General features: G+C 30.2%; 1 protein-coding gene across 1 annotated transcript in view; it reads right to left on the bottom strand.

The window, feature by feature from the left end:
* Window positions 1-10,720: 10,720 nt before the first annotated feature.
* Window positions 10,721-15,221, bottom strand: part of Sbf (SET domain binding factor) — a 72,936-nt gene continuing 68,435 nt past the window's right edge. The window contains exon 41 of the mRNA XM_087165738.1: window positions 10,721-12,135. Coding sequence (XP_087021864.1) covers window positions 12,043-12,135 — 93 coding nt within the window. The 3' untranslated portion in view covers window positions 10,721-12,042. The remainder of the gene's footprint in view (window positions 12,136-15,221) is intronic.

Here is a 15,221-nt window from a genome sequence, read left to right on the forward strand (position 1 = left end):
CTACAACAACTTAATATTTTTCATGTTAAACTGTCGAAAACATTTCTCTAAAATTTCAATGAAACTTTCTTTTAGAACTATGTTCAACGTAGTTTTCAGTTTCAGATAGTTTCCGATAATCTATTTGAAAATCATGGCAGAAACTAACATAGTTCCTTCTTATATGACTCTCCACACGCAATTGGTGAAAGCACACAGCATGCGATGTGAAGCGTTGCTATAGTTAGTGAGTTCTGCTCTACACTATAGAGTTGAAATACCTACTATCTCTACACCACCTGTAAGTCATTTCCATCGCCAATCTCTGCACATGAGGCCATTTTGCTCACAAATACTTGACCACCTTAATCATCCGTAAACAGACAGGTCTTTATCGATCAATCTCAAACCAAAGGTAAGAAAATAAATAAATAAAAACTAGGAATCGATAGATAACTGAAAAAGAAAGCGTAATAAGCAATAAAATCTTATTAGGTAGCTAGGTACTTTATTTACGTCATACCAGAGCTGGGAAACATCCTTGAGAATGATCCTCTGCAGAGGGCATGGCACCTTCGCTTTGGTAGCCCAACGCCCTGCGCGTGAAGTCGAGCACTTTATATTAGAACAGTTCAACGAAGACCGACACCGCGCACCTTTGATCCCTACGCAGGCTGATCAAAAATGGTCACCTATTTACTGACAGCAGTCAGTGATGCTTGACTTCAGTGTTCTACTAGGTTCTTACTAGGAATTAGATATAAGCAAAATTAGGGTTTGTCTCTTTAAACAAGCGCTTTTTCTTGTTGTGAGGTAATTACCAATGGGGATGTTGTGGGTTTTAAAAAATAGTCAGACATTTTACTTCTATGCTAATATTTATTTAAAACTCGTTAGTTTGGTTTAATAACTTCTAAATTTGAACCAAAAAAAAAAAATAATAATAACTTCGAAAGTGCTGATTGCAAAATAAACTCTAGTCATCTTCATTTGAACACAATGGATAATTTTTTTATTTCTGAATTATAAAAAAAAATTCTATTTCGAGCGAGTTTAGTGAAAACTGCTACCAAATCACCCATTGCTGAGGAAATATACGTCCCTGTTGTTGACTGATGGAGAAAAATCTTGGTTTCAATTGGCATAGCGAACAAAATGATAACAAAAAGTGAAACGGAATAAAAAAAAAAATTTACCGTTACCGTTGTTACAAGTAAACAATTTCCTTTATTAATTTTAATTAAAAAAAAATTCGAATCATGAAGTTAATCTTCACTTTCGAATTCTTGATTGTCCTTTTTTGAGGTTCACATAATTCGGACCCGGTTGGTGTACGTATATATAATACACCGAAGAGCCATTACATTATGACCACCCTCCTTCTATAACAATGGGCTCGCCCAGGTTTTCATGGGGCACAATAGGACCCATAATCCTCATAGAACAATCCCTGACGTCTGTAAGCTACTTGAACAAAGTTGCAGACCAGGTTCACCCATTCATGGCAACAGTTTTTCCTGCGGGGGATGGTGTTTACCAACAGGATAATGCACCATGTCATAAGGGTCGAATCGTCATGGATTGGTTCGAGGAACATTCCAGTGATTTTTCAAGTCATGTCTTGGCCCCCAAATTCACCTGACCTTAATCCAATAGAGCATTTGTGGTCCTACTTGGAAAACCAAATTCGTGCTGCCACGCTACCCCCTCACAATGTGAGGGAATTGCAAGATCAGTTGGTGAGCGCTTGGTACCAGATACCTCAGACTACCTATTAGCACCTTGTGGAATCAATGCTATAGCGGCTGCTAGCAGTTTTGAGGGCTAAAGGTGGTACCAGGGCCGTAACTACGCCGGGGCACCGCCCCGAGGCCCCGACGGTCAAGGGGGCCCCATATGAAGAGACCACATCATGTTTTTTCAAAATACAGTACTCTAATTATATATATGTAGGAAAGAAATTGTGTTAAGATAGAGTTGCTGAAAATTTTCTTTTTTGTAATTACGTACCTACTATAACATAAAGGAAAGGGTAAAAAACTGTATAACAGCTTTTCGCGAATTATTTCCCTTTCTCATAAGAACAAACACGCTTTGCAGAGAAGGGGAAAGGCCACAGCTGCATGAAGTTGACTGTTAACACTTTCTGTACATTACACTTCTGGTTTACATTGTTTCCTCTACTATCTAGCGTCAGACCCAGTGGCGTGCCAACCAGGGGGAGGCAGAGGGCCCCTCTAAAATTTAAGTGATAGGGCAAACGATGTGTTTCGCCCCTCCTGAAATTTAGACACTCACAAAAATAAAGTAAAATCGGTAATTTAAAAAAAAAATTTCAATTTTGAAGCTATTTTTGAAATAAGAAAACTTTATATGCCACTAACATTTATGTGCTTTGCCTCTTCTGATATTTAGTTATTCGCCAAGACGAAGTCCATTAAAATAGGTAATTTTAGAGAAGAAGAAAAAAAAGCTACTCTTTCTCAGCTTTGAAGTTATACATCAAGTAGGAAACTTTATTTTGTTATGGGCGATTAATGTGTTTTTTGACTTTTGGAAAAGTAAAGTGAAAGTGGAAAAAATATTTTAATTCCAATTTTCACTCTATTTTCTTCCGAAATAGTAATGAGGGGGCGAACATAGTGTTTCGCCCCTTTTGAAATTTCAAAGTGCTAAAAAATAATAGAAATTGGTTACTAAAAAAAATTTTATCTTTGAATCTATTTTCCAAATGGAAAACTTTATTTTCTTCTGAAATAAGAGTGAGGGGGGTGGGGAATTTGATTCTCATCTTCTGAAATTTAGACATTAACATTAATAGAATAAAATCAAGTAAAGTAGGAAATTTTAGAAGAAAAAAATTGTTTTGTTTCATAACTTCGACGATATTTTCCAAATAGAAAACTTAATTTTCCTCTTAAATTATAGTAAGGGGATAGGAAACTTTATTTTCTTCTGAGATAAAGTAAGGGGGGCTAAAATGTGTTTTGTATCTTCTGAAATTTAGACATTTGAAATAATAAAGTCTAGTAATTTTTTTTTCTTTTTCTTTAAATCTATTTTCCAAAAAGAAAATTTTATTTTCCCCTTAAATTAAAGTGAGGGGGCGAAGAATATACTTCGCCCCTTCTGAAATTCAGACATTCGCAGGAATAAAGTCAAGTAAAATTTATATTTAACTCTTATTTTCGACTTTAAAGCTATTTTCTAAATCAAAAACTTTATTTTCCTCTGAAATTTAATTGAGATGGAAGATAATGTGTGCCACCCCTTCTGAAAATTTGATATTCGCTACAATAAAGTAAAGTAGAATTGAGAATTTTAGATAAAGAAACTACTTTTTTTCCAATTTACTAGCTATTTTCCAAATTGAAGTGGAAATTCCCCCCCCCCCCACACACACACACAAGAAAAATACTTCGGTTTTGTTTCAATTTTTTTTACATATTACAACTTTTAATTTATTAAAAAAATTTAAAACTGAAACACGAAAAGAGAAGAGGAGCACATCATAAAAAAACATAACAAGGGTTTAGAAAACTAAAATAAGTACCACTGCTTTGCATCCTGAAAAATGCATCGTACACTGAGACTACTAGATATATTTTAAAGCATCTTTTGACTATGGGTGGTATGAAGGTGTTAAAACCTTCATACCTCCCACAGAGTTGACCCACGGTTATCTGACTCCTCAAAAAATAGCCATCTCCTTTTACACCATGGAAAAATGACCTTTTGCTTCTTTAAATTGCCTTACTCATTTTTATGACCCTGGGCTCTTTTATGCTTTTATAAAATGTCAGATATTTACAGTACCATCTATATGTCCCTTAAGTTGTCTTAAACTAGCAATTATCTAGATGTTCTAGGAAAACAGATGTAAGCTTTTAAGGGATCCAAGGGGATGACTCTTATTCACATTTACTTAGGTCATTTTGTCAAGAGAATTTTTTTGAGACAAACGTAAAACGTTCCAATTAAATTCCAGTTTTTAGCTCATTTAATTGCGTCATTTAAATTAATCATTTTTAATTCAGATATAAATTAGCTTTCATTTTATTCAATTTTTGAAATTAAAATGTAACTTTAATTAAGAGTTATTAAAATTTCTTGCAACTTCCTTTTCTATCAATAAATCGTGATATCAATAATTCCCATTCTTAATAAAAATTTTCGTTGGAAAATAAGAAAACCAAATGTAAATTTATTTATAAGGAGGTAAGTAAATGTTTGCATTAACTCATTTAATACATTTAAATTTTATATTTATATACTGTTCGAATTCTTTTATAAGAATGGTAAATTGCTTTTTTTATGTTCGTACATAAAATTTAATTTGTATAGTAAATATTTTAATTGATAATTTTACTGTTTATTGTGTGCATGGATTTTGTTCTTATTTTATATTTTTCAAATTATTATGACCTTTAAATTTTTTAAATTGGAACTTCGGATTTTTAGGGTTTTTAACAACTTTGTTTTCATTAAAAAGTGAAATGCAATCTTCATTTTATATTAAAAAAAAAATTCATATTTAATTTAATAAAAGAACGCATTTAATTTAATAAAAAACCTATGAACATCAGCTTAGAAATCCGTAGCAATTAAAATTCATTTCCATGACGAACCGTTAAAAAGAATTTATTTTTAATTAACAAATATGCTTTGACTTTTTCTCATTTTCTTTCATAAAAAAAACTATTACTCTTTGTCATAATTTTGTCACATATGATTACATGGCCTCATGAATACATAGGATAAATATTCAAGAACGATTTTCTATGGACCTGTCCATATTGGAGTAAGGCAACTTTGTTTTTGTTAATCGATGTATAAAAAGAAAAAATTTCTGAATATTTTTTCAATTAGGACTTTTTAAAATGCGGGTACGTGTGCCGATAGAAAAAAAAAGTCTATAATTTCCTTCAGTTTTCATTACGCGATCAAAAACTTTTAGATTAGAAACTAAAAAATAATTTTCATTTTTATAATGGTTTTGTCTTGAAAAGACTTTCTTAACGATATAGTAACCGGATTAAAGAGGTTTATAAAATTGGTATTTTATGATTAGCATTATATTTAAAGGAAAAGGAGGCTACTGTGAACATGGGGGACAGGAGTAGACAGCATGAATATTTTCCCCCTAGTCATATTTCCTCAGTGAGATGTCGTAAATTGGTAACATTTACGTACAGTGAACCAAAAAAGTACCACCCTGAATAACTTTTGATTTAATGATCGGATCTTCACGTTCTAGGACTCCATCTTAATAATTCGAGGGTGTGACATCAAATGTGCAAATTAATTAGTGCACGATATTTTATTTTAAGTTACGCTATCAGACGCAAAAACATACTTTCTCTGAATAAACATAACTTTCGTTCAACAGATTCGATTTTCTAACCCCCGTAATATAGGAGGTAGCTGTAATCTGGGGAATATGGTCCCAATAGTTGGGTCGGGTGAGCTATCCAAAGTTTGGACCCCCAAATGTTAATTTTATTTTTTTGTATTTCACTACAGATCGAGAGCTTTTTAAGGGAATTGAAAAAATTTTACACACGATTATAAAATTCTGTTATCTAAAGATAATTCCACGCAAGAAATAACTTTTAGTAAATATTTATTATTTTTTATTTAATAATAGTCTGATGTTGATCATTTACGTCGCACTAGTGCTGCACAATAGGTTATTGGCGACGCCTGAGAAACATCCCTTGAGGTTTGATCCTTTGTAGAGGGGATGGCCCCCTCGCTTCGGTAGCCCGGTGACCTGCACCCAAGTCGAGCACTTTATCGTAGAACAGTTTAACGAAGACCAATACCGCACACCCTCGGTCCCTACGCAGACTGACCCAAGTGGTCACCCATCCGCACACTGACAAGCAGCCAGTGATGCTTGATTTCGGTGATTCCCCTTTGGGACAATAATATTCTGAAAACTTTTGAATCGTAAGGCATATAGTTTTTTTTGTATCATTTTAAAGTATCTAATTCCACATGGAAAATACAAATTTGATCGAAATTGGTTGAATAGTGCATTAGTTCCTGAGAAATCGAGTTTTATAAGTACAACTTTTTTAAAATTTAATTTCTCAGGATTAATCGATTTCGCTGAAATTTTGCATTTTGTCATGTTTAAAACTTACAATGTTTTGTAATCCAATTTATATGCGAACAAATAACTTGTTTTCATAAATATATTCACTAACATAATACATAAATAACTAAAATGACAGTTAGAGATGGAGTACTGAAAGTTTTTGAATGGGCCCCCGCCAAAAATGTTTGCCCCAGGGCCCCGAGGAGGGAAGTTACGGCACTGGGTGGTACTACATGTTATTAGCAGGGTGGTCATAATGTAATGGCTCTTCGGTGTATATACATGAACAGGAAAGGAGAGAGCCCCTTCATTCTTGCGAATTTCCGCGGACACTGGTTCGTTAATATTACATTAAATGACCATTAATAATTTACATTAAATAAACATTATTTTAAAGTCGTAATTTTTAATTTTTTTTCTAAATAACATTGTTTTATCGTACTTATAAATATTCGTTCAAATTTTAAGAAAATAGAAGTCTCAAATTTGTAAATTTTATTAATAATAAATAATTTTATTCAAATTTTCGCTATGAAAAGGTAGATAAATTAGATGAAAATATTGACTGATTCTTATTTAACTCAAAAATAGGCACATAACTGACAGATGTATAAAGCAATTTCAATGCGACTTGGTAAGACGGTTTTATACGCTTTCACATTAAATTCAGAGGTTTGATATAAACCTAATGTTTTTCATTGAATAATTCTTTTTAAAAATTTTTTACACAATTCAAACATTTTAAATGTGACAAATACATGTAAAAATTTTTATAACTAGCGGAGTACTTATTTCATCTTAAAATAATGTAACAGTCTTACACCTCCCACAAAAGATATAGGCTTATTTATAGTCATGAAACAATGAGGAATAAAAGGAGCTCCCAGTTAAAAGTGGACGTTAGTGCCCGCTTTTCAAACTTTTAACTTACTAAGCTAAATTCATACTAAAATTATTTTTTCACTTGATAGTTAACTATATAAAATACCATAACCAACAGTGTACACATCCCATTTCAGAGTAATATATTAAAAGAATATTGCCTACGAAAGATAAAAGCAGTTAACAGTTAAGGGATAAAGGATGCTTACAGTTAACTTCACAATTTTAACTCCTAACTTTTCAGAATTAGTATACACTACATTTTTTTTACACCTACCAATAACATTATAATATTAGCAGTTTCATAAATTTGTTGCAACTCATATTATAAATTATAAACTGTAATTAGTAATAACAGTTTGCTGGACTTATCTGTCATGCCTCTCTTTTCTCATAATTTTGTTAACTTAACAAATGAAAGAATTTTCATAAACTGACACTTGTGTTCCGTAAATTATAATTTCATTTTCAAATTAGATTTCATGAGAAAGTAAATTTGGTCATTAGTTGACAGTGGCTGATGATAAATGATTCACAGGACATGATGTAATATTGCAAATTACCTTGAGTATTTAAATTTACAACACCCTTAAAAACACTCAGCCTAATAAAATTTAGCACTACAAATTATAGACAACTTAGTAATAACCAACCGTATCTGATAACCCACTCACTCCACACTTGCTTTTGTGGTAATCCTATGAAATTTTCAAGTTTTTAAAGTTTAAATATAACATGGTGCGTAGCCAAATCTTTCAATAAAAAATAAGCACCTTTTAAGTACTTTCTAAGCACTCACAAAATATTTTTAAGCACTATATACATTAACAAGATGCAAAATAATTTTCAAAGACTTCAGATGATCATGAGAAAATAACTAGTTTCTGACAAAGAACTCTTTTCTCGATTATATTAGCTGCATAAAATGATCGAGATTTTTTGTTTCAATATCAGCGGGTGGAAAATGAAGTCTGAAATTGAGAATATGTTGCAAAATGAAGCAGAGTTGCACATGAGAATGCAATAACCTTACCGAACCCAGCTCATTAAACGCACATACAGACTCGCAAGTATTTCATCAAACATGTAAAATGATTGGCGCTTTTATACGCTATGGACCGACGGTATGCCGAAATGAATTGTACAAATGTTGAATAGAACAATACGAAAAGCATGCTTTTACATAATACGTAAAAAAAATAGACATGGTAACGAAAAAAAAATTTCTGAAAAGGGACAATTAAGCATTTTTTAAAAACGCTACACACCATGTATAAGAAGTGCAATGGATTCCATACGGTAAAAAATAAAATATACTTTACATTGCATAAATTTTTTTTTTATCAAAATCGGATACAATTAAATTTTATTAAAAAAGTAGCTTCCCATTTCTATGAAAAGTTTTCAAGAATATTTCAACGATAAAAAAGCCTATATATAAAATTCTCTTTTCAAGCCATATATATATGTTCGAAATATGCAAGATGAAAATAATAAGCAATAACAGCTTACTTAACTTTATTAAACAACTTATTTGTTTTAACTTTTAAATTGCAGTAAAATACAAACAACATTCATACAAAACATATGTACAATTTCTAAGAATTTTTATTGTTTATTTCTCATAACTGTATGTAAAATATACAAATTTTTAATATGTAAATTTTTTTATTTTTACAAAAAATGTACAATAACGAGCGAAATGCATAGATTTTTAATACAAATTTGTCATTAATGTAATAAGTTAATCTCTTAGTGCTAAAAATAACTTATTAGTTAAGATATGTCTATTAATATGAACATAATGCCCCAGGTCATCATGTTAGAGAGAAAAATAATAAAAAGTATTTTAAAACATTTTTAAAAAATACTTTTCTGAAAAGTTTAATATAATAATGCTATACACAATTGAAACAATAACAATCTATATCACATCACATAAGTTGATATTAACACTTGAAAGATCATAATAATTTTTAACAGGAACATCAAAGCAATAGCATTTTACTTCTTGAAAATAATAAACACAATAAAATAATTTTAGTTTTCAACATTTATACAGTAAAAGCAACAAATAAGAATATTTAGCATAATAAAAGTTTATTTTAACAAATACTAAATATTATAATTAACATATAATTTCAGTAGAAGAAATTTTAAAGCATCGGATTTTTTATTATTATTATAATTTTTTTTAGATAATACAAGTGAGTAGCATAAATTGTTGGAACTTATAAAGTACTATTTTGAAGATATAATATTCATATATTTTCTCAAATTGAATTATAAAATTATATATATATATATATCTCAAGAGATGGTATCATCGAAGAGGTGTTATCTACAACACATTTTTTTTTACAGAGTGGCCCAACAGTTAAAGGGTTAAGCCGATTGCTTTGCTTTTATGCATTACAAATTGTTTTTTCCTACATTATTTAGACGGGAAATAGTGCATAAGAAAGAAAATACCAAAATTTCTGACCTTTAGTTTAATAAGAATAACACAAATATTATGTATTATAAAAACTGAAAATATGTTGCAAGTTCTGCTTTGTAAAATACATACAGTTTAAACTTATTAAATATATCTCTATATTTAACTTTTTATTATCAAACTTAATTTTTAAAAAAAAGTTGGGCAAGGGCAATGCCACAAATAAAAATGGTAATCCTTCATAATTCCAAATTTGTTTATAACAAAAGTTACAATGACATTTTAATGAAATTGATATTCTTTAAGAAATAAAATTGCAAAACAAAATTTAAAGAAAATATTTTATTTCTACTAAATACATTTTAAAAGTAAAATAGGGAGAAATGAATGAAATCAAAAGATAATAATGAGAATTTTTTTTTTTACTCAAGTTAACTTCTAATTCAATAACATGATGATTCAGAATATTATCATTTTTGGCATGCTCTAATACTTAAGATAATCGAATAAAACACATAGAACTGTACTATCAACAATTTAAAAGCACTTGTCTTCAAATATTAAAAAAAAAATTGACAATCTGCCTATGAATTATTCACGTAAATAATAAAAATGTTTACAAATAGTGTAATAAAAATTGGTGCTAAAATTTAAAATCAAGGATGAAAAGGAATAGAAACATTTAAAATAGTTGAATATTTGTTGTGATGGATTCAAAATATAATCAGATTTTAATAATTTATTAAAATAGCTTTTTCATTATAGTTGTAATAAATTTTTTTGTGCAAGAGATATTGCACAATTCTATGTCAAACATTCACATAATCAAAAATATACCTATTCTATATTGATATTAATTTTAAAGAATAGTTTTTCTAAGCTAAAATATTTCTTTCAGATGGTAGATCTGATTTTAATTTTATATTTTATCAATTATTTTTTACAATAAAGCTTAAAGCAAGTTTATTATGCTCCTTCCTTCTTAGCAATTTTTGTTAACTGTTAGAGTAGTCATGCTAATTTTAACGGATTTTTATTTTATTTCACTTCATTTTGGTGAGTTTGTTATCTGTTTTTCTTACATCATTTTAAACTCATTTACAATTACATTAATGTTTTCAAGAGACATAGACATATTATAAAAGAATATTTTTTTTATCTTAGGACAATTAATTTTAATTTTGAATAAATTTTTAAAAGAATGAGTCTTGAAGATGGATGCAAAATATAATCAGGTTTTAAAAATTTATAAGAATGATTTTGCTATTTAAGTTTTAATAAATTCATTTGTTATGCTTATTTCCTCAAAATGTATTACATTTCTAATTATATTTCTCTTTCTCTTTATATATATATATATAGCCCTAAATATTGATGAGTTAAAGCAACATGAGTTGTAAACATATAGCAGCTATTTAAAATAACTTTCAACTCAGCTAATATGTTTTTTCAGTTATCTAAATCAGCAAGAAACTATCATGTTATTTGCGCATAAAATACCTTAAATAGTTAGAAATGAATAATATACTTAAAATCATCAAGTTAGTGTGATTGTAAAAAACAACACTTTGTTCTTTAAAGTAGTTATTTCAAAAAGATGTTTCATATAGGAAAAAAAAGCATGTATAATTTTGTTAAATTTTTTTGTAATAATTTATATTCACTTTCAGTTAAAATGAGTTTACATTCATAAATCACTTCTTGTAAGAGATAAAAAATTTTTTGTTTCTCTAAAACATGCACCATAACACCACTTTTTTCTTCTTCAAGTTATAAAAGTCTAATAATGTAATTAATATAAAAGAATAAAGAGGCATAAACACAAAAATTTCCATTTCAATAATATTTAAAATTTACTTTATTTCAGAGAATAGGAATTAGGGTACATGTTTTCTAAGAATACAAAGGAGAAAAAAAAAATAGAAAAATCCTGGAACTACTATAAAAAAAACTATAAACAACTTGATAAACACTTTTAAAAATAAAATATAAATAGCAAATTGAAATTTTAAATGTTCAAAATAAAAAATTCTTTATATAAAAAAACCCTACATGATCTTGTAGCGTACTTGAGCTTAATAAACACTATACATTTTAAAATTGCTCACTTAGAAAAAACAACTATATATAGAAAGCCTATGGTGAAAATACAACAAAAAGTAATTTATTCTTTAAAAAAATTATAAAAAAACAAATTCTTTAAAACAAATAAATATACTTTGACAAAAATCAGTGCAACAACTGTACAATTGAAGTTAAATTAGATATGTTTTTAATGCTTAAGAACATGAATGTTTTAACAGATGAATGACACCACTATGCAAAAAAGGAAAATAACACACAGGGGATAGAACCATGGCACAGCGCAAGTTGAGCATACCTCACAAGTTCATACGTAATGAGAGAATATTTTTTTATTATTGTTCATTGCATAGTTTAGACAGGCAATATAAGAAGATGCATTTGGCCTAGGTCACGTCTTCACTGTTGATTTGATACAAATAGAGGCACAACGAAGCATATTTCACATTTATAACAATTTATGTGCTAACTTCAGCAGTAGCATTCAAATTTCAGTATTGTAATTAGAGTTTTGGGCTTAAAAAACCCTAAAAATATAAGATTAGAAAATACCCATTTTTCACTGTAAGCAAGCTTGAATTTTTTCAATCCATTCTTGGGCTGCCACACAATCGGCTGCCATGAAATTATATGTCCTCCTTTTAGTTATCAACTAAAATTGGAAATAGATATGTGAATTTATATATAACAATATTATAATATTATTTTACGTAGTTTTTAAAAAAGTAAATAGAAAGCCAACAATTTGAATTGCATGTCATCCCCCTCTTTTAGAAAACCTCAAAAATAAAAGTACAGTGCCTGCCGCTAATAAAATCACCGGATAATAAAATCAGCCGCTTTATAAAATCAAATCGGCACGAACCGAATCGTTACAATATTAATACATGTTAAAAACATCCTTTAATAAAATCAATGCCCTCGCCTTTTAAGATCAAAATTTTCACTACATAATAAAATCAAAAGTGAAATATTTCAGCTTTTTTTGCACTTATTTATAAAATTTTATTTTTCGAAGTTTAAAGATTTTTTTAGAAGAAGCAACAGTCACTCACAAACCTGTGAAACAGGTGTGGTTAGCACTTTCCTGCAATATACATAGTGTAAACTCAGTGGCGCAACAGCCCATGAGGGCCAAGGCCTACTGTGCCCATCTCAGTTTTCTTGACCTTGGGCTCTGGGGTGCAGGAGCAGATGTTCCGGTCAGGTGGTCAGCCGAACGCGGAACCCCCAGTGTTTAGTTGCCAAGCATGCTTGGTACTCATTTATCGACCCACTGAAGGGATGAAAGGCTGAGTCAACCTTGCCCGGCCCGAGGATCGAACCAGGGACCTGTGGCAAGACAGCGCGAAGCGCTACCGCTCAGCCACCGGGCGTCATACATAGTGTAAAAGTTAAGGAAAAATGTGGGTGGTAAGCGGCGAGTTCATAGAAATCAACTTATCAATGTCAATTCCTTGACTTGAATGAACTTTGGAGAAACCTATCTCACTCAACAGGGGGTCGAATTCTTATCTTATTTTTTATTGAATGAACCACAGAAGGGAGAGAAGTTTGTGTTATCTATCTTAACAGAGAGCATGAATAGATTTCCAAAAACTGTCAGTGCTAATGCTCCATATTATTTAAGCCGTTTGAGTAAATTATAGTTAGAGCACAGATCATTTTTAAGTTTGTTTGGTGTTCAATTTTATCAGCATGCCGAAAAGGAAGGGTTTGAGTCTTAATAAGATAAATTCGAAGTGTTGCAAAACTATGATAAGCTTTCTAAATGTAGTCAAAGTGAAGCTTCGATTAAATTAGGGATTTCCCAAACTGCTCTTTTCAACATTCTGAAACAAAGGATAAATATTTCCGAGGAAACAAAAAAGGATGGAAATCTGTCAAGAAAGCATAAGCGTGAGGGAAAATAGGAGGAAATTGAAATGGCTCTGTTAGAATGGTTCAAAAATGCACACTAACGAAGAATTCCAATTTCCCGTGGAATTTTATTTCACAAAGCACAGGACTTTGCAAACCTATTTGGTGATTCTGATTTTAAAGCTACAGATGGGTGGCTAACCCGATGGAAAGACCTCAACAACATTGTCTATCGTAAATTGCATGGTGAAAAGCAAGATGCTGATTTTAGCTCTGCCGCCGATTGGGTAAATGATGTGTGGCCAACACTCATTAAATACTATAAACCAGAGCAAATTTTCAACACAAATGAAACAGGATTATTTTTCCGAGCACTTCCTGAACACACACTGCTGTTTAAAAATTAATAGACTGGTTGATGTAAAAAAATAAAGGAAAGACTAACCACGCTGCTAACATGCAACATGACAGGAATTGTGAGAAAAAAAAAACTTTAGTGATAGGAAAGAGTTTAAATCCTCGATGTTTTAAAGGAGTAAAGCACCTGCCCACCAGTTATGCCAACAGCTATAACGCATGGATGACATCTAGCATCTTCACATAATTTCTTCTTGAATAGGACAAAGAGCTGAAAAATGAAAAGGTCGCCTTACTTTTAGACAATTGTTCTGCGCACACTGCTGATGAGAACTTGCATTTGAAAAACATTAAATTAGTGTTTTTGTCAAACATTAAATTAGTGACAGCTATTATTCAATCCCTTGATTATTCAATCATAAGATCATTCAAGTTTCATTACAGAAAAATGGTTGTTCAAAAAATCATTAGTGACATAGACTGTGACAGCTCTTCGGAACTCTTAACTGCAAACAAACTATCGAAATCCCTTACTATTTTGGAATCAATGCATTTGATTTGTAACTCATGGGACATTGTTTCAACCCAAATAATATCAAATTGCTTTAAAAAGTGTGGTTTAAGCACTGGCGATGGAGCTGATAACTGTTTCGAAGAAATGCTCAGCAATGAAGAAAATGAAATGGACGAGAATTTTTCATGTTACGTAGCTATTGACGATAACTTGCAAACATCAGGAGAAAAATCTGATTCTGAAATTGTTACAGACATCAAAAATTGCAAAGTTATTTTCAATCAAGAAATGGAGGAATCAGACTCAGAAGAGGAAATAAACTCATCAGTGCCATCTTCAATGGAAGTCAGAAAAGCACTTAATGTATTGCGACAAGCTTTAGAACAAAGAGGAGGAAATATCGAAAACTATAAAAACTTCCATAAACTCTCAAATGATGTTGAAAAGTTAATTTGAAATACTGCAACTCAAGCAATCCTTCATCGGTTTTTTGCAAAAATTTTGTAAATTTAATCTTATGTAGGGTTTTACTTTAATAAAATAATTAAATTAGTTAAAATAAAGCATTAATGTTGTCATTATTTCAGCTTTTAAAGAGTGTGCATTTAGAATAAATATATCGTAAAAATTTGATTTTTATTTTCAAATGTTGAATCGCCTTTTAATAAAATCAAAAGAGCATAAAACGAAAGTGATTTTAATAAACGGCAGACACTGTACTATGAAAAACTAAACAAAAGTAATTATTTTTCATAATAGCCAACATTTAAAGGGTTTTACCAATTTTAAATAACAAGTCCTGAATTACATGTTTTAATAAAATACAGAAGACCTAAATAATGCAATTCTATAAACCACAATTTTCCATAAGCCATACTAGCTTTATCGGTGTAAACAATGAAATTTGCAGTAACGAAATTTTGATGACCGAGGAAGAACTATATACATTTGATATTATTTGCTAAGAAATTAAAATTTCAAAAATTAAACAAATTGAAATAGATTAA

The sequence above is a fragment of the Parasteatoda tepidariorum genome, chromosome 6, assembly GCF_982258835.1.
Source record: "Parasteatoda tepidariorum strain Cologne lab strain chromosome 6, Ptep-v5.0, whole genome shotgun sequence".
In the NCBI taxonomy this organism is placed as follows: Eukaryota; Metazoa; Arthropoda; class Arachnida; order Araneae; family Theridiidae; genus Parasteatoda; species Parasteatoda tepidariorum.